Below are 18,058 nucleotides of genomic sequence, written 5' to 3'. Positions count from 1 at the left end.
AACTGTGCAAAAAACTTTGGAGTCCAGATCGGAAGATACCCTCATTCTCTGCGTCTATGATTCTATAATAAACCGACCCCCTTTTTAAACATCCGCTCTCTGTCCCTTTAAGAAACGCCGTCGCAGCGTCACGCAAATGCGTCGTTTCTGCTTTCGCAGGTCTCGTGCGTGCTCTCATCAGCAGCATCCATCCATCATCAATCGACCCGGGCGAAATGACGCGGCGCGCATTACTGGCCCGCGCGCAGGGCACAGCCAACAACATCCATGAACAAACTTCACTGGGATACTGCAAAGCATCGTCGACGGAAAAGCAGAGGATGTAAGTGGCGTTCAACCCGGTCTTTAATTCTCTCGACTTGCAGATGTTCCATAAACTCGACTGTAATGTTATGACAGGAGCTTCATGTTCATTATCATAATGATTTGTGTATCATAAGTGCGTTTCTCAGCATAAGACAGTTTAGACTAAGCTTGTTATATGATGTTGTTTATGCCCACCAAAACCAACGACGCACTGTTGCTGCGTTTCAGTCTCAGACAGGCGAATAGTATTCTGCTGATATACTGTTACGTAAGACAGCTTGTGCCCTTTACTTTAGGGACGATTTACCTGCAACATAGGGAGAGTGGTGACGTCTTGCCAAGCTCCCACTATGGGTCCTGAAACCATGGGATTTCAAGGTTTTTTTGTTTGTTTTTTAAACAAAAATGTTTAAATATTTGCTTGTGTTATGCATTTTTGAATATTATTTATATTATTATTATATTTAGAACAATCTAGTCCTATTTAGCTATGGGCGTAGAGTCTGCAGACACCAAAGTGACCTGTAGCTGTCAGATGTTGTTCAGAGGCAAGTGTTGTTGAATGTGTAGTAATGTGAAATGAAAGTAAAATCAGCCCTAAAAACACTGGATGGAGCTTCAAAAACTTGACTGACAGCATTAAAATATTACCGTAGTCAAACAGAAAGACGGGACAGTTGTTTAAAATGTATTTTAGCTCAGTGTTTTTTGTGTCATGATCTTGGCCATTATTTACAAGGACTTTTGGATTTGATGTTGATTTGGCATAAATGTTTAAAATGAAAATTTATTTCAATTAATTCATTCAATTGAAGTATATGACATTTTATTTTACATTTTACATTTATTCATTTAATTAAGACACTTTTATCCAAAGTGACATAAATGATTCATCTTAAAGGGTTAGTTCACTCAAAAATTTAAATTCTGTCGTTAATTACTCACACTCATGTCGTTCCACACCTGTAAGACCTTCGTTCATCTTCGGAACACAAATTAAGATATTTTTGATGAAATCCGAGAAGTATCTGACTCCTCTATCAGACAGCAATTTAACCACCACTTTTAAGGTCCAGAAAGGTAATAAAGACATTATTAAAATAGTCAATGTGACTGCAGTGGTTCAACCTTAATGTTATAAAGCGATGAGAATATTTTTTGTGCACAAAAACAAAACAAAAATAACTTTATTCACCAATATCTTCTCTTCTGTGTCATTTGCATAAGTTGTTTACGTTCAGCGCTTCCGTGTCCTACATCAGAACGGCGACTCAGTATTGGCTGACGCTGTTCACGTGAGCAGCACGACGCAAGTGTGTGATGCTGACGCAGGAGTCGGCCACCAATGAGTCGGCATTCTGACGTAGAACATGGAAGCGCTTGGACGTAAACAACATTTTGGGTGAACTAACCCTTTAAGGAGGCAGTAAAAAAGTGTCAGACATTCAGAATACTACAAGATAGAACATGGAGGGATTAAGAAATAGTGAAAGTATAGAAGATTTTTGGATTTTTTCAGCTGGATGCAGTTAAAGGATTAGTTCACTTTCAAATGAAAATTACCCCAAGCTTTACTCGCCCTCAAGCCATCCTAGGAGTATATGACTTTCTTCTTTCTGATGAATACAATTGGAGTTATTTATAAATATCCTGACACGTCCAAGCTTTATAATGGCAGTGAGCGAAGATCAACAAGTATGAGCTGAAGAAATTGTCTCCATCCATCATAAACGTACTCCACACGGTTCTGGGGTGTTAATAAAGGCCTTATGAAGCGAAGCGAAGCGAAGCGATGCGTTTGTGTAAAAAAAATCCATATTTTACAAGTTATGAAGTAAAATATCTAGCTTCCACCAGACCGTCTTCCATATTCAACTTATGAAGAAAGTGTAAATTGGCGTCGCGTCAGTTACACCTTTTCTGTAAGTTGAATAGGGAAGGCGTAGGACGTAGCATAAGCTTTTTGAACTGCAAGAGTTGTACACTTTTTTCGCAAGTTGAATACGGAAGGCGGTCTGGCAGAAGCTAGTTGTTTTTACTTCATAACTTGTTAAAGGAACACTCCACTTTTTTGCAAATAGGCTCATTTTCCAACTCCCCTAGAGTTAAACAGTTGAGTTCTACCGTGTTCGAATCCATTCAGCCGATCTCCGGGTCTGGCGGTACCACTTTTAGCATAGCTTAGCATAGTTCATTGAATCTGATTAGACCGTTAGCATCTCGCTCAAAAATGACCAAAGAGTTTTGATATTTTTCCTATTTAAAACTTGACTCTTCTGTAGTTACATCGTGTACTAAGACCGACGGAAAATGAAAAGTTACGATTTTCTAGGCCGATATGGCTAGGAACTATACTCTCATTCCGGAGTAATAATCAAGGAACTTTGCTGCTGTACCATGGCTGCAGCAGGCGCAATGATATTACGCAGTGCCTGTGACCCCCTGTTTGCACAGGGAGCGTGTCTTGCAACCATTGAGACATTTGTGAGAGACGCTGCGTAATATCATTGCACATGGTACGACAGCAAAGTTCCTTGATTATTGATTCTTAATACTGTGTGTGGTTACCTGGATGATCCACGACTGTTTTTTTGTTTTGTGATGGTTGTTCATGAGTCCCTTGTTTATTCTGAGCAGTTAAACTGAGCTCTGTTCTTCAGAAAAAATCTCCAGGTCCCAAAAATTCTTCAGTTTTCCACCATCTTTTGCATATTTGAACCCTTTACAACAGTGACTGAATGATTTTGAGACATTTTCACAGATTCTGCAAGTGGTTCACATACTTTTTCTTGCAACTGTATGTGTAAACATTCTGCTTATTTATTGTGAAAGGTTTTATTTTTCAAAACAGTGTCAGCCCCCCCCCCCCCCCCCTTTTTTTGTTGCTGATGACAGTGCCGACTTCTCAGTGAATCAAAACTGGGTCATGCTAGAAAAAGCACAATTTATTTGTCATTGCACAGTGTGCAGAATCAGTCCAATCCAAACATATAGCAAAACTGCTAACAAAGGGGCCACTACTATCGGCATCTTCACGGATGATTGAGAAGATTCTTGGACAGTTGGGATTAAATATTCTGAGCACTTTTATCAAAATGCATGAACATAATCTAGAAGCACATGAATCTCATAGTTCACGCTAGCTTTGTAATGGCAGCCAATGTTACGTCAGTCACACACACACACACTCATGTCACCATGTTAGGCACCCGAGAAACAGTTCACATTTCTGTGAGTGTGTGAATAGCTCAGTGCAAAGTGTGAAAGAACCCGTCAGCTATGTATATGTGTGTGTGTGTGTGCGCCTTTGTCTAGTTCATTTTGTTTATTGTTCTGAATGTTTGGTTTACATAAGCATTTATTGTCTTGTGAGTCATGTGGCATCCAGAATGAAATACTGCCTGTTGGATTCTGTTCAGCATCTTGTGAATCTAATATTGTCAGGCATGTGTCTTTGTGGATTTGGTATTGTAGTGGGATACAAGGTTACAGAGTCTCCTAATAAACACTTGTGTTTTTGGCTATCGAATGGCAACATCAACTTATAGTTCAGCTAAAAATGAAAATTCTGTCTTCGTTTACTCACCTTTATGATATTCTAAACTCTCATGACTTTCTACCGTAAAACATAAAAAGAGTGTGTCTTCAGAATGTCATATGAATAAAGCGCACAATAATATGGACCACTTTTGGGTGGTCCATATTATTCTGCTTTTGGGTCAATGAAAAATACATAATGCAATTTATACATACAGGCATACCTGAATATGCCTCTTCTATAATGTACATATTTTTATTTATAAATATATCAAATGTATAAATGATACTGTCCTGATATATTGAAGAAAAAAGCCTCATTAAAACAACAAAGTTCTTGATACGAAACCTTTATAAAAAATTCATTATACCATTTTTGTTCAAAAGTGACAGTAAAAACAATTATAATGTTACAAATATTTATATTTCAAATAAATGCTGTTCTTTTGAACTTACTGTTTGAGAATCCTAAAAAAAGTATAATTTTTTTCCACAAAAATATGAAACAGCACAACTTTTTTCAGCATTGATAATAATACTATTTGAGCAGCAAATCAGCATATTAGAATGATTTCTGAAGGATCATGTGACACTAAAGACTGGAGTAATGATGCTGAAAATTCAGCTTTACAGTCACCGGAATAAATTACATTTTAAAATGTATCAAATGTATTTTTGATCAAATAAATTAGCCATGGTGAGTAAAAGAGACTTTTTTCAAAAACATTTTTTGACCCTGAACTTTTGAACGATAGGGTTGTGTATAAATTTAAAGTCGGCATGAAACAGAAGTTGCAATAGTCTTTTCTTCCCTATTGTGATGAGTGAAACAACTTCTTGAACAAGAACAAATGTAGGGCGGCACTTGATTTTGTCCATCTGGAATTGACTGGATGGTTGTGGATTGCTATTGGTGGATCTCATGTGAGTGACAGGTTGTCCCGCCCTTATGCCAGCAAACACGTCATCAGAGAAGAGAAGAGATGTCGCTGCAGGAGGGAGGGGAAGTTATTTTGATTAAAGATTAAGAGGGCACATGAATAAAAAAATTATGTACACTAATAAATAATTTATTATAAATACTACAATATTGCATTAAAAAAATGGCCAATTCTGATTTCATTGTGACTTTAAACAAATCACGGCTTTTTCATATTTGAAAAACTATTTTCCGTTAATCAGAATTATGTGGTGCAGCACACATAAAGAAACATACATTAAAAAAAACATAAATCAGGAAATGATATCGTAGAGAGGAGCCCCTCATGTGTGTCAAGGTCAGTAACTCTTTTAAAATATAACCTTTTGTATTCCATTAAAATTGTTCCTGTCCAAGAGACCAATATCCGGTCTTATCTGTTTGGTACTGATTATATTTCATATTCTGTGGTGTACGTGTGTTTTAGAGAGATCTGTCGTGAGGAATCCTTGTAATTGTGCCCTTACAAGGTGTCAGTCCTTACCCATGTCGCTCCCAGTGAACCGAAGGCCATCTGCTGGTTCCCGCAGGTAATGCTACCTGCCTTCTTTAACATACATAAGCAGACACTTTGATAGTTTTATAATTATTATAATGTGATATATTCATTCAGCACCAGTAGTGTGAATTCCTTTAAAACACATACAGTGTAAAAAGTTTGAGTTTCACTGTGACAGCATGTTTGATATGCACGTCAGAGCTCATCTGTCACTGTGTGTGTGTGTGTGTGTGTGTGTGTGTCATAGAAGGTCTGCTGCCCCAAGCAGCACTCGACACTCACATGGGGACTCGACTGTCCGTAGCGGTTACTCAACAGCATCCTGCAAATGCACAGAGAGCAATACTGTACCACGCTCCAACCCAGCCACACCACGGTGAGCGACACACACTCAGAGGCAGATTAGATCCGTCTTCCATCAGGGTCGTGTTCCAGATTTTGTATGGTGGCAAAAAGTACAGTACAAAAATAGAATTAATGGAACAGACATGACTCTATGTCCGTTTATAAGTCTAGTTACTAGTTAATTTAAAAAGTTCTGTAATACTGATGTGATTGTGCATACTGGAATAGTTCTCACAAAAATAAAAATTCTGTCTTATTTACTCCCCCTCATATCACTCAAACCTGTTTTACTTTCTCTGTAGAACACAAAAGGAGATATTTTGTAGAATGTACAAGCTGCTCTTTTCTATTTGAAAGTGAATGGGCTATCATGCTTCAAAAAAAGAAAAAAAAGCACCATAAAAGTAGTTCATACTACTCACATCCTTCCTCTGTAGATTGCGATTGACAATGTATTTTTAACTTTATAGGGTTAGTTCACCCAAAAATGAAAATTTTGTCATCAATTACTTACCCTCATGTCGTTCCACACCCGTAAGACCTTCGATTATTTTCAGAACTCAAATTAAGATATTTTTGATGAAATCCAAGAGGTTTTTTATCCCTTATATAAAGCAACATAACTACCACATTCAAGGTCCAGAAAAGTAGTAAAGTCATCGTTAAAATATTGGCTCAACCTTAATGTTATGAAGAGATGAGAATATTTTTTGTACACAAAAACAAAACAAAAATAACGACTTTATTCAACAAATTCGTCTCTCCCATTTCATTCTCCTACACTGTTTATGTTGTATAGACAGTGCAGCGCTTCCAGGTTCTACATCAGAACGCCGGCTTGGTATTGGCCGATGCTGTTCACGTAAGCAGCACGACGCAGTTGTGTGATGCTGATGCAGGAGCAGTGTAGAAGAATGACAGGAGAGAGAAGAATTTGTCGTTATTTTTTTTTTTGCGCGTGCAAAAAGTATTCTTGTCGCTTCATAACATTAAGGTTGAACCACTGTAGTTATGTCGACTGTTTTAACGATGTCTTTACTACTTTTCTGAACCTTGAATGTGGTAATAATGTTGCTTTCTATGGGGGGATGAAAAAACCTCTTGTATTTCATCAAAAATATCTTAATTTGTGTTCCAAAGATGAACGAAGGTCTTACGAGTTTGGAACGATATGAGGGTGAGTAATTAATGACAGAAATTTCATTTTTGGGTGAACTAACCCTTTAAATTAAATGTTTGTAAAATGGGACTGGTGTTGCATGCATGTTGACGTCTTCACCATTGCCATTTGCAAAATGCACGCTAGCAATAAAACTGACCACATATTCAGGGTCAATATATTGTCTTCGACAATAAAACTGTAGACCGGACAGCTTCTCAAATGTACAGCACTAATGTGGAAGTTGCCAGTCACTCAAAAAATGTAGAGCTATTTTAGCTTGAGTGAATCCCTGATCAAAGTAAAACCAATTTGTTCACTGATGATGCTGAAGAATTGCGGCAAGCTTTTGCTGCCCCTAGTACAATAAAAAACAACATGCTTTTATGTCAAATACATGGAAAAAGTTGTGATCAAAAGAAAACAACTTTTATGTTGAGATCACAAGAAAAAAAAAGAAAGAAAAAAAGTATAATGCATGGCCTCTTAGAGCTTCTGTAATTTTCTCTTCAGCAGAGAAATATAGAATCTGTTGCTTTCTGTGAGATGGGTAAAAATCATTGTTGCATAAATTTACACTGTCACACCATTTGCCGAGCCTAATAATTACACTTGGACCTGTTATTTAGTTTGATCTGTACCATTAACTTGTTAAATATTTAAAAATTATGAGATTAATCATGATTAAATATTAATTTTTCCTTTCTCTCTGCCCAGACGGCAGGCAAAGTATGCAACCTGTAGTGAGAATCACGGGATCCGTCCACCAGCTCCTGAGCAGTATCTCACCCCACTGCAGCAGAAGGAAGTGTGTATTCGTCACTTACGAGCTCGGCTGAAAGAAAATGTGGAGAGGCTTCAGGACCGGTCAGTAGGGCTTCTATCTGTCATTGTGTCAGTGGACTTTTATAGCTTCCTGCCATTCTAGCAGTACAAGATCATGTCCTGTTTATCATTCATGCATGCACACACACAGAGTATATCTCTCACTTTATAACTCGCAATTCTGACTTTATAACTCGCAATTGTGAGTTTATATCTTGCAATTCTGACTTTATTAATCACAATTTTGAGTTTGTCACAATTTTAGCTTTATAACTCGTAATTTTGAGCTTATATGTCACAATTCTGACTTTATAACACGCAATTTTGAGTTTATTTGTCACAATTTTGACTTTATAACGCAATTTTGAGTTTATATGTCACAATTCTGACTTTATAACACGCAATTTTGAGTTTGTCACAATTTTGATTTTATAACGCAATTTTGAGTTTGTCACAATTCTGACTTTATAACACAATTTTGAGTTTATATGTCACAATTCTGACTTTATAACATGCAATATTGAGTTTATATGTCACAATTTTGACTTTCTAACGCAATTTTGAGTTTATATGTCACAATTCTGACTTTATAACACAATTTTGAGTTTATATGTCACAATTCTGACTTTATAACACGCAATTTTGATTTTATAACGCAATTTTGAGTTTGTCACAATTCTGATTTATAACACAATTTTGAGTTTATATGTCACAATTCTGACTTTATAACACGCAATATTGAGTTTATATCTTGCAATTCTGACTTTATTAATCACAATTTTGAGTTTGTCACAATTTTGATTTTATAACGCAATTTTGAGTTTATATGTCACAATTTTGACTTTCTAACACAATTCTGACTTTATAACACAATTTTGAGTTTATATGTCACAATTCTGACTTTATAACACGCAATATTGAGTTTATATGTCACAATTTTGACTTTCTAACGCAATTTTGAGTTTATATGTCACAATTCTGACTTTATAACACGCAATTTTGATTTTATAACGCAATTTTGAGTTTATATGTCACAATTCTGATTTATAACACAATTTTGAGTTTATATGTCACAATTCTGACTTTATAACACGCAATATTGAGTTTATATGTCACAATTTTGACTTAACGCAATTTTGAGTTTATATGTCACAATTCTGACTTTATAACACAATTTTGAGTTTATATGTCACAATTCTGACTTTATAACACGCAATATTGAGTTTATATGTCACAATTCTGACTTTATAACACAATTTTGAGTTTATATGTCACAATTCTGACTTTATAACACGCAATTTTGACTTTATAACGCAATTTTTAGTTTATATGTCACAGTTCTGACTTTATAACATGCAATTTTGACTTTATAACGCAATTTTTAGTTTATATGTCAATTCTGACTTTATAACACGCAATTTTGAGTTTACATGTCAATTTTGACTATAACACAATTTTGAGTTTGTCGCAATTCTGACTTTATAACTCACAATTTTGAGTGTATATGTCGCAATTCTGACTTTATAACTCGCAATTGCGACTTTATATCACGCTATTCTGAGAAAAAAGTCAGTATTGCAAGATAAAAAGTCGCAATTACCTTTTTTATTTTTATTCTGTGGCGGAAATGAGCCTCCATAGATATCAGATGAGATGTTGTCAGGCTGTATGTCAATGTCATTATTCTAACTTTATTTTCATAATTTGTTACGAAATAAAAAGTCTCTCCTCAGAAAAACTAACTTTTCCTGTCCTGTCAGCCATGTCTGGTCAGTGCTTAAATGAGGCGGTGCACGCTGTATTAAATAAAGTGCAAAAGAAATTACAAGCATGCAACATAAGTTCTTTTGTCAATTAGTAAGTCCAATAAATGACAAAACTGGATCTTTGTGTGTTAGGTGGGAAGGATTGTAGGTATGATGATCATTCTATACATCAGGAGCAGTTTCCATGTTTCAATAACAGTACATGTTAGTATTGTGTATTTACCATGGTATCTGTTGTTTCCATAATCCCAAAATTCTGCTTTATTTTCACCGGGTTATTTTGTATATTTTTAAATGACTGAGGGGGCTCATACCAACTTATTAACTTTACTGTATTAACAAAAACTAGTTTGGGACTGCTACAATGTACGTGTACGCGTTAAGTAAAGTGTATATATATATATGGAAATAAAAATATATACTTTACTTAACATACACATACATTGTAGCAGTCCCAAACTAGTTTTTGTTAATACGGTAAAGTACACGATATATATATAGGAATTAGGTCAAATTCCTAAAAAAAAAAAAAAAAAAAAACTGGGTCGTGGCTTAATGACCATGGGAAAATGTGGGTCGACGGCCAAACCAGTTAAGAACCACTTATATAAGGTAACTACATGGGTTAAGGTTAGGTTTAGGAGTAGGTTCAGGGTTAGTACGTTATTACCCAGTTATTGTAATTACTATAAGTATATAGTATGTACCTGGGGAACAGGACTGTAAAATAAAGTGCTACTAACATTTTTTTAATAGACACGAAGTAAGTTTCAAACCAAATGTAGTACCTACTAAACCGTATGTAATTTCAGATGCAGCATTAGATTTATTTCTATGCCCTTGTTTTTTTTTTTTTGTACCACGGCAGAGACTCTGAGATCGAGGAGTTACGGATGCAGCTGACTCGGATGCAGGAGGACTGGATAGAGGAGGAATGTCATCGCATAGAGGCCCAGCTGGCCCTAAAAAAGGCCCGGAAGGAGATCCAGCAGCTTCAGCAGGCTGTTGAAACAGTTAGGTCCAATCTGGGGGTCCATGAGGCAGAACAACAGGACTGTAAGTCTGAAGGTCTAGGTGTCGGTAGGATAGGCCAACGAATTGGGGCGTCTAGGTCTTGTGGCTGCTCTCCAGCCCACACCATGAGTCGCAGCGCCACCTTCACCAGGCTGAGCAGTGATACGTCACCTTGTGCTACAGATCGCAATGGAAACGTACTTTCCGATCGCTATATTCCCGCCAACAGAGGGGCAATGACGTTACCGAGGGGTGACGGACGTACTCATCTACTTCTGGAGGCAGCTTTACTGTCTGAACAAGTTCCTCACGCAACGCTATGCTCCACTTTGTCGCGATCATCCACCTGCGAGAGATTGTGCAGCGGAGAGACGGTGTTGCCCGTTAGTCGATCCTGTCATGCTATTAACAACAACTGTAGCTGTGGTCCACATGCCTACCTCCCACACCACCATCTGTTTCTGCACCTCCCACAGGAGGAAGCACCACCTCCTCCACCTCCGCCTCCTCCTCCAGCACCGCCAACAGCACCCCCTAGTGCATCCGAAGTAAGTGACAGGCCAGGGTACCGCTCACAGGCCTGCAGCCCCACCATAACCTGGATCTCCGAAGAGGGCGGAGGAGAGGAATTGAGCATCATCGCTTCAGCAACTTGCGCACCAGACGTTACTTTAGCTGAACCACAGGTGTTTTCGCCATCCTCGGCCACTACTTCACCTGCACAGATGTCCTACATCACAGAAACTTTACCGCTAGACAGCACAGTTGAATTTACATCATCAACAGCAACACCAACAGTGTTGACCAAGCCACAGGTTCAGCAACCTTGTCCCAGAGCGTCGCCACCTCTCGAGCTGCCACCACAGGAAACAACCGTAGTAAAGGTCAATGATGAAGATGGAGTGGGGGAGGATGCAGAATCAGCTCCCCCTCAGAGGAGCCACTGGAGCCGCTATTTCCTGATCGACCTCATAGCGGTGGCCGTTCCCGTAGTTCCGACATTGGCGTGGCTTTGCCGAGGGTCACGGAATGAAGGCATGCCCATGTACAACATGGGCTCCCTGTTACGCGGCTGCTGTGCCGTTGCACTGCACTCTCTTAGACGGGTTGGCAGTGGCTGTGGTCGCGGCCCCTCGGGAACAGGAAGAGCGACACCTATCTGATAACCCTAGCATTACCATACCATCAAAAAACTTTTAACTGGATCTTGGGCCTCATTTATAAAGCGTGCATACACACAGATTTGAGTGTGCGTACGCTAAAATCCAAACGTTAATATTTGTAAAAATGGTCTTTGATGTGGAAAAGTGCTTAGCGTCATGTCAGGGTCTGAGCAGACGTACGCACTTTTCCTTGTCAGAGTACTGCAGGTTTTTGGAAATCTAAGCTATTCTTGCAGCTCGCCATTCTAAATGAAAGGATTTGGACAATGACTGGTGATCTTGTATATGTACACGACATTAATTTGGTGTCGTTTACAAGGCGGAGAACTGAAACCATTCAGCTGCGTGCAAGTTCAAGATCATTTGCGATTTATAGATTTCACATATGAAAGAGAGGCGTACGCTCGTTTTCTGTGTGTACGTTTATTCTATGAATCTCACGTACGCAGTGTTGGGGAAAGTTACTTTGCATGCATTACTCCCTAAAAAAGTAACTAATTGCATTACGTAGTTACTTTTTATGAAAAGTAATGTGTTACATTACTTTTGCGTTACTTTTTCTCACTTTGGCTTGCTTGTTTGTTTTTTAATAACAACAAAAAAGTTCTACTTTTGGCAAATGTTAAGGCCCTATCACACCAAAACTGAAATGAATAAGCCTCAGGCTGAAGGAAAAGCATATTCACGTCTATACAGTAGAGGGCGCAGCTCAAACAAACCTTTCAGCTGTGCTGCCATTCTGGAGAATAGGATACAGTAGAAGGAAGTTCAACACTCTTATTTCTAAATCTAATATAAAGTAATTTTTGCTTATTAGTATGGTTGAATTGGACCATTGAAGGTCAGCAGCAAAGACTTAATAAAGTGAAATTAAATACATAAAGTATATTTGTGTAATTCAATACAGTTAATTATTACAGGTTAGCGTAAAATTCTGAGATTGCATTTCACCTTTTTTATTCATTTTGAGGAATACTGAATGTTTTCCTGCAAGTGAGATGAGTAAATTCATGTTCACATTTAGTCTAGAACTACAATAGTAGTGCACACAACACCTCTGTACTTACCCTTTTTCTCTCAACATGGTGACTGGTGAGCTGTCAATCAATAAGTGTGAAAACAAAGAAACTTGCATTACTTATTTGAGAAAAAGTAACTCAGGTATTTTGTTGTAAATTGAAAAAGTATTGCGTTACTTTACTAGTTACTTGAAAAAAGTAATCTGATTACGTAACTCAAGTTACTTGTAATGTGTTAACCCCAACACTGCACGTACGCACATCTGAGTAATGACTGTAAGATCAAATTTAGGATGGTTTCTGCGCAACATTTTATAAATGAGGCCCCTTGTGTGGACTCTTTGTCCTTGATCTCCCAGCAGGTAATATCTTTGAACCAAGGAGGCTTAAATATGTCTTTGGTTCAAATCCTTGTTTGGGACAAAGATCGAGGGAATGTGGCCCTAATTTGCACAGACAAAAGTTTCAAGGCTCATTTCCACCATTTGTTTTTCTTTTCCTTCTGGTTCTCTTATCTGCTTTATTTCCTCCCTTTCTTGGCTGAAACTCAGCAGGCAGTACACAGTCAAAAGTAGCTGTAAACAGCACTGACCAAACAGTCCAAGCTACACAATGTACAGAAGTTTAGGCCTTTTAAGCACAAATTTTAATTAAATGCCTTAAGAATTATTTTTATTCAGTTCATCCAAGTAAAAAAAATGTACTACTGAATGAATGACCTTGGTCCATCACTGTCAGTTTAAGTAAATTTTCAACATTCCCCCTATGGGATTTTAGTGATATGACATTTATTCACTGACATTAGGTGTCAGACAAGAATGTGTAAATAATTTGAAATATTCTCATGTAAACTGTTCCATTGCAATGAATTACAGTAATTCTGCTCAAGTTTCATGAATGAGGCCCATTCACAGGAAAACTTGTTACTTTAAAGTTGCATGTAACTTTAGGTAGGTTACATAGACATGGGTGCTCATGAAAAGAGGAAATCCATAGCTCAAACCAATTAACAGAGCTAGGCTTTCAAATTTTAAACCTTTACATACCTGTTGCTAAGCACCCATTGTCAATCCATCTTATTTCATAAAATAATAACACAAGAAGCATTAGGTATCTCTAAAAAATATGCTTCACTCATTACATAGAATTAAAACTTCACATGAAAATGCCTAAATGTGGAGTGTTATGTGGATCACTATGATGTCATTCTAGACTTTTCTACTCAAGTTCGTTTTATCACTTGCACAACTGTGCTTCATATATGAGCAAAAGAGATTTTGAAACTGCTTTACTGTGCATTTGCATAATATTTATGGATTTTTGAATTGTAGTACAGCTTGTTTGCTAAAAATGCCAAATTGTATTGATAAAGCAATGGAAGGTGATGGCCTAAGATGACTTTATTAATCTGTTCTTTGGGTGGTAGATTTTCATTTATTTTTAACTCAGTCTCAGGTGGAACTCAGGTGAATAGTACTAGAGAGGATGCAAAATTAGTCAAAACCATGCCAAAATATTAATTCATTAGAAACACTAAGGTTATAAACATAACAGTGGTTGTGAAGATGTACATTTACTGTCATAAAAGTCGTTTTTAGATTTTTTGATCAACGCATCGCTTCAAACCCAATGGGTCTAACTATTGCATGCATCCAGATTTCAGTAATTCATGCATTTGTAAAACAAAGTCTTGTTTATTTGAAGTAAAACAAAAGAACAAAACCAGATAATTATAGCGTTCCAGTTGATTATTGTAAGGGCTTAGAATGCATGTTAGCACAAGAATTCCTAGTAGTTAACTATCAGCAAACTTATAGATTCTATTTCATGTAGACATTTGAATAACTCATGCTGATTTGAAGAGCAACGTATGATTGTGTATTTAGACAGAGCCTGTCTGCACTCAACCCTAATTGTAAATTTGGATTGTTTGGTTCAATTGCACCTTGAAAATTAAAGTGTTTCATTAAAATGACATGGCTTCTGTTGTGCTAATGACTTTTTTTATTTGCATTGTCCTAGACTGTAGTGATGGGTGCTTTCGAAACTGCTTCATGAAGCTTCGAAACCTTTACAAATCTTTTGTTTCAAATCCGTGGTTTGTAGTGTGTTTCAAAGTCAAGTGATTTCAGTAAACAAGGCTTAACTGTTTCGAATCATTTTAAAATTTCAATGGTTCATCCCTGGCGGTGATCTCTGTGAACCCATGAACAAGTGTCTATAGTTTTTACCTGATCTCTGATCAGTTTTATGCACTTGTAGGCGTTTTAATGAGGCATTTGTATAATTAAAAGGAACAATGGTAGTTAATAGTCTCTTATTTGCCTGTTTAGCTGAGCCATCCACAAAACAAACAAAACAAGCCCTGAAAATTGATAAAAGAACACATATTACGCAGACACTTAATATTTAATGATATTAGATGATTAGTTAATTGTATTTGATAGATTATACTTTCAATAAAACACTTGAAATGGGTTTTTAAAAGCTGCTTTATGCTTGTTTGGCCTGAGTTTTTGTTGCATTTACACTGTTTTGATGTGGTGGGGTGGGGCTATCCAGCACAAAATACACACTATCAGAGACAGGGACCAAATGACTGTCAAAATGTCCTGCCATTTATCGTCATATGACAATGATGCACCTGCAAACACACCATTCCAGTTTCCCAATCAACACATCAGAGACCAGCTTGATCTTTTTATAAACAATTTATTTTCAAGTAGTTTGTTTTATACTTAACCAGATTTCCCCACCAGAGTACTTATTACCAGCTCAGCCAAAACCCTGTTGCTGTGATCGCGTTTACAACACAGAAATCAAATATAAAAAGAGAGGAGAGGAGAAAAAAAAAAAAAAAAAAAAAAAAATGAAATAAAATTGTGTCTTAGTGAACTTCCAATGATTGAGAGTATACCAGTGATTATGTCAAGCAGAAAAGAAATAAAAAGGCAACAAAATATACAAATGCAAAACAGAGCTAAGCTAAGTGGTATCGCTATTAACACTACCCCTTTTGAGGATCACATGCATGGAGCAATGTTCCTTAAAAAGGTTGACCTGGAAGAAAACAGAGAGAGGTTTATTAAACAACTGAACCGTGTTCCTCAAAGGCCATAAATACGATTACGAGGGTTTAATCGAACAGCCTGTTAAATAAACTCTACATGACAGTTAAGACTGAGACTAGAATAATCTCCTTTAAAGATTATCTGTTAGTTATTAAAGCTATCCATGCAATTGGATGAACTATCTACAAGATGTTTTTCATGTATGATGCATTCATAAAGTGTATTAAATAATGAGTAACAATAACAAATGAACTGAATGTGGAAGACTTTGCACATACCCTGAAAGAATGAATAGGGAATAACCTGAGTCCAATCGTGGGGGCTTTATTCCAAGCCAATCAGCTCCACATCAAATACGAGAGTGGCGTTGGGAGGAATGATGCCCGGGTGCCCCTTGCTTCCATAAGCAAAGTCCGGAGTGCAAGTCAGCTTGGCACGCTGCCCAACACTCATCTGTTACAAAGGGGTAAAAGTCATTTTGCCAAATTAGGTATAGTATGAAACAATAAACGGATATTAAATAAGTGACATGTCTTGGTTATCAAAACCATAATAAACAGCGTGTGTGCATTTGTCTGAAGAAGCAAAAGAGGAAATCTTCCAATTAGACAGAGACCTACTTTATGAACAGACAGTTCCAAACATCTTAATATGGGTCAGGTAGATTTATATAGCAAATCATATCCATTTTTACCCCGAGGATTACAGGAAGAATGTGCATTTACCTGGGCTACTCCCTCATCCCAACCACGGATCACTTCCTGTTTGCCAATTTTGAATTTGAAAGGCTTTCCCCTGTCCCGGGAAGAGTCGAACTTGCGTCCATCTGTCAGGGAGCCTGAGAGAAACGGGATTTTTTTTTTTTAGCACATATGAATCATGCGAAGAAAAAGCCTTTTATGGTTGCTATTTATTCACAATAATTTGGATTCATCAAAATAAACTAATAAGGTCGTTCGAATCGAAATATTTTTGATAGTGTTAATCACGGGCGCGTTCAAATCGAAGCATTTTGAAAATCACATACCCGGAGGATTCGAATTGCAGCGTTTTTTAACATCACAGCTGCTGAAAATTCGGATCTAAACATTCTGAACATCACAAGCGCGTTAAAAAAGTTCGAATGTGATGTTAAAACGAATCTCCAAAAACGTTTGTCTGGCTGCCCGCTATTTTTCAACACAGCCCATCTAATCATAAATGACGGCAATAAAGCCACTGTACATCCTCAAAAACAGGCCACGGTTTCCGAATCCGGCGCTGTCAAAGAGTCGCATTTAACAGATTTGAGTAAAAGGAACCATCAAAACGTGGTAAATATTAAGGCCAATTAAAATATTAAAGATTTAAAGCCTCGACGAGCTGATCGCGAATGCGAAAGTGTCTATTGTGTCAATGCGGCTAATCAGCTAATGCTGGCTAACACCCTTCAGGGATTCATCATCAACACGATCACTTATCAACTTACCCACGTAGTGCACGACACAAGTCTGTCCTTTTTTAGGGAAAGTGCTTCCTAAAAACCCAAAACAAGAAGAGAAAACGATTAAAAATGCATGTCAAATACTGTGGGAAGAGGTTAGTGGTTAGCTAGCAGGCTAACGCCCGTGATGCCAAAAACAGGCAGAATAAATCGATTTAAAATTCGGCTCATTTGATATATTTAAGTATTGTGGTTTTTGAATTGTCAATGTGATTCCATGCGTGGTGTATTTTACCGTCTCCAGGTGTAATGGTTTCAACCTCGACTCCCATCCTGGCTGCTTGTTTTGACTCCTGAAGCTCTGCACACAAAATGTGCTTCAGTAATTGTGATTGAGGGCAGAAAACCCCTGTCTGCGCCACACACGAGCATCTAGCACCCCCTGCGGCCAAACACCGAACAGCGCTCTACCTCTGTACGTCCATCAACCTCGCATTGCCATGGAAACCACAGTTGGTAACTGATATTAACATTTAAGGTCACATTATAAGGGTAGCGAGATTAAGTGACCGTAAATTTGTCTTTTTTTTTTTTTTTTTTTTTACTGCCACTGCATTTTTTGGGACGATCATACATGAACAAAAGTGGTCAATGTAGAAAATATGGTGAAATTCTTCTAACATTTAATGGATACAAAATGTAGTTTTGATCGCTAGGTTTTTTTTCACCTACATATATTTACCATATATTTAAAATATATTTTGGCCTGATAAAATACATTTTTTCCCGTATGGGATGACACCATCAGGAGTACAATATTAATACAACAACAACAATATTAATTTGGTAGTTGTGTGCTCTGTTCAGAATTAATTTGGAAAAGGCAGCAAAATTAAAGTGGAATAAAATGTAAATAAATTTACAGCCGTATGTGTATTTTCATTATACATCT

At 37.3% G+C, this 18,058-nt stretch overlaps 2 protein-coding genes across 4 annotated transcripts; one reads left to right on the top strand and one right to left on the bottom strand.

Moving 5' to 3' along the window:
- The first annotated feature begins 138 nt into the window (after positions 1-138).
- On the top strand, positions 139-15,492 carry LOC127517848 (syntaphilin). Of its 2 annotated transcripts, none has more exons than XM_051904000.1 (5): positions 139-322; positions 5,250-5,352; positions 5,572-5,697; positions 7,543-7,692; positions 10,285-15,492. In XM_051904000.1, exons 2-5 carry the CDS (start codon positions 5,309-5,311, stop codon positions 11,591-11,593), a joined length of 1,629 nt encoding a protein of 542 aa, XP_051759960.1. In that variant the 5' UTR covers positions 139-322; positions 5,250-5,308; the 3' UTR covers positions 11,594-15,492. The 2 variants fall into 2 exon arrangements, with proteins under 2 accessions (XP_051759960.1, XP_051759959.1); XM_051903999.1 differs by having other exon boundaries at positions 5,569-5,697.
- fkbp1aa (FKBP prolyl isomerase 1Aa) lies at positions 15,309-17,570 on the bottom strand. Of its 2 annotated transcripts, none has more exons than XM_051904008.1 (5): positions 17,402-17,570; positions 17,152-17,199; positions 16,409-16,521; positions 15,962-16,136; positions 15,309-15,672 (listed from the first exon to the last, which is right to left on the bottom strand). In XM_051904008.1, exons 1-4 carry the CDS (start codon positions 17,436-17,438, stop codon positions 16,008-16,010), a joined length of 327 nt encoding a protein of 108 aa, XP_051759968.1. In that variant the 5' UTR covers positions 17,439-17,570; the 3' UTR covers positions 15,309-15,672; positions 15,962-16,007. The 2 variants fall into 2 exon arrangements, with proteins under 2 accessions (XP_051759968.1, XP_051759969.1); XM_051904009.1 differs by having other exon boundaries at positions 15,987-16,136.
- Between the last annotated feature and the right edge of the window lie 488 nt (positions 17,571-18,058).

The sequence above is a fragment of the Ctenopharyngodon idella genome, chromosome 8, assembly GCF_019924925.1.
Source record: "Ctenopharyngodon idella isolate HZGC_01 chromosome 8, HZGC01, whole genome shotgun sequence".
Lineage (NCBI taxonomy): Eukaryota > Metazoa > Chordata > Actinopteri > Cypriniformes > Xenocyprididae > Ctenopharyngodon > Ctenopharyngodon idella.
Note: the sequence above shows the minus strand (reverse complement) of the source record. Positions and strands in the feature narration are given on the sequence as shown.

Bases quoted from the DNA above. Each gene is read 5' to 3' on its own strand.
- LOC127517848 (XM_051903999.1), top strand. From the start codon at position 5,309: ATGTCGCTCCCAGTGAACCGAAGGCCATCTGCTGGTTCCCGCAG. The intron at 5,353-5,568 runs GTAATGCTACCT...TGTGTGTCATAG, and splicing joins CCATCTGCTGGTTCCCGCAG to AAGGTCTGCTGCCCCAAGCA. The intron at 7,693-10,284 runs GTCAGTAGGGCT...GTACCACGGCAG, and splicing joins GTGGAGAGGCTTCAGGACCG to AGACTCTGAGATCGAGGAGT.
- fkbp1aa (XM_051904008.1), bottom strand. From the start codon at position 17,438: ATGGGAGTCGAGGTTGAAACCATTACACCTGGAGACG. The intron at 16,522-17,151 runs GTAAGTTGATAA...CGTTTCTCTCAG, and splicing joins TTGTGTCGTGCACTACGTGG to GCTCCCTGACAGATGGACGC. The intron at 16,137-16,408 runs GTAAATGCACAT...CCTTTGTAACAG, and splicing joins GGGATGAGGGAGTAGCCCAG to ATGAGTGTTGGGCAGCGTGC.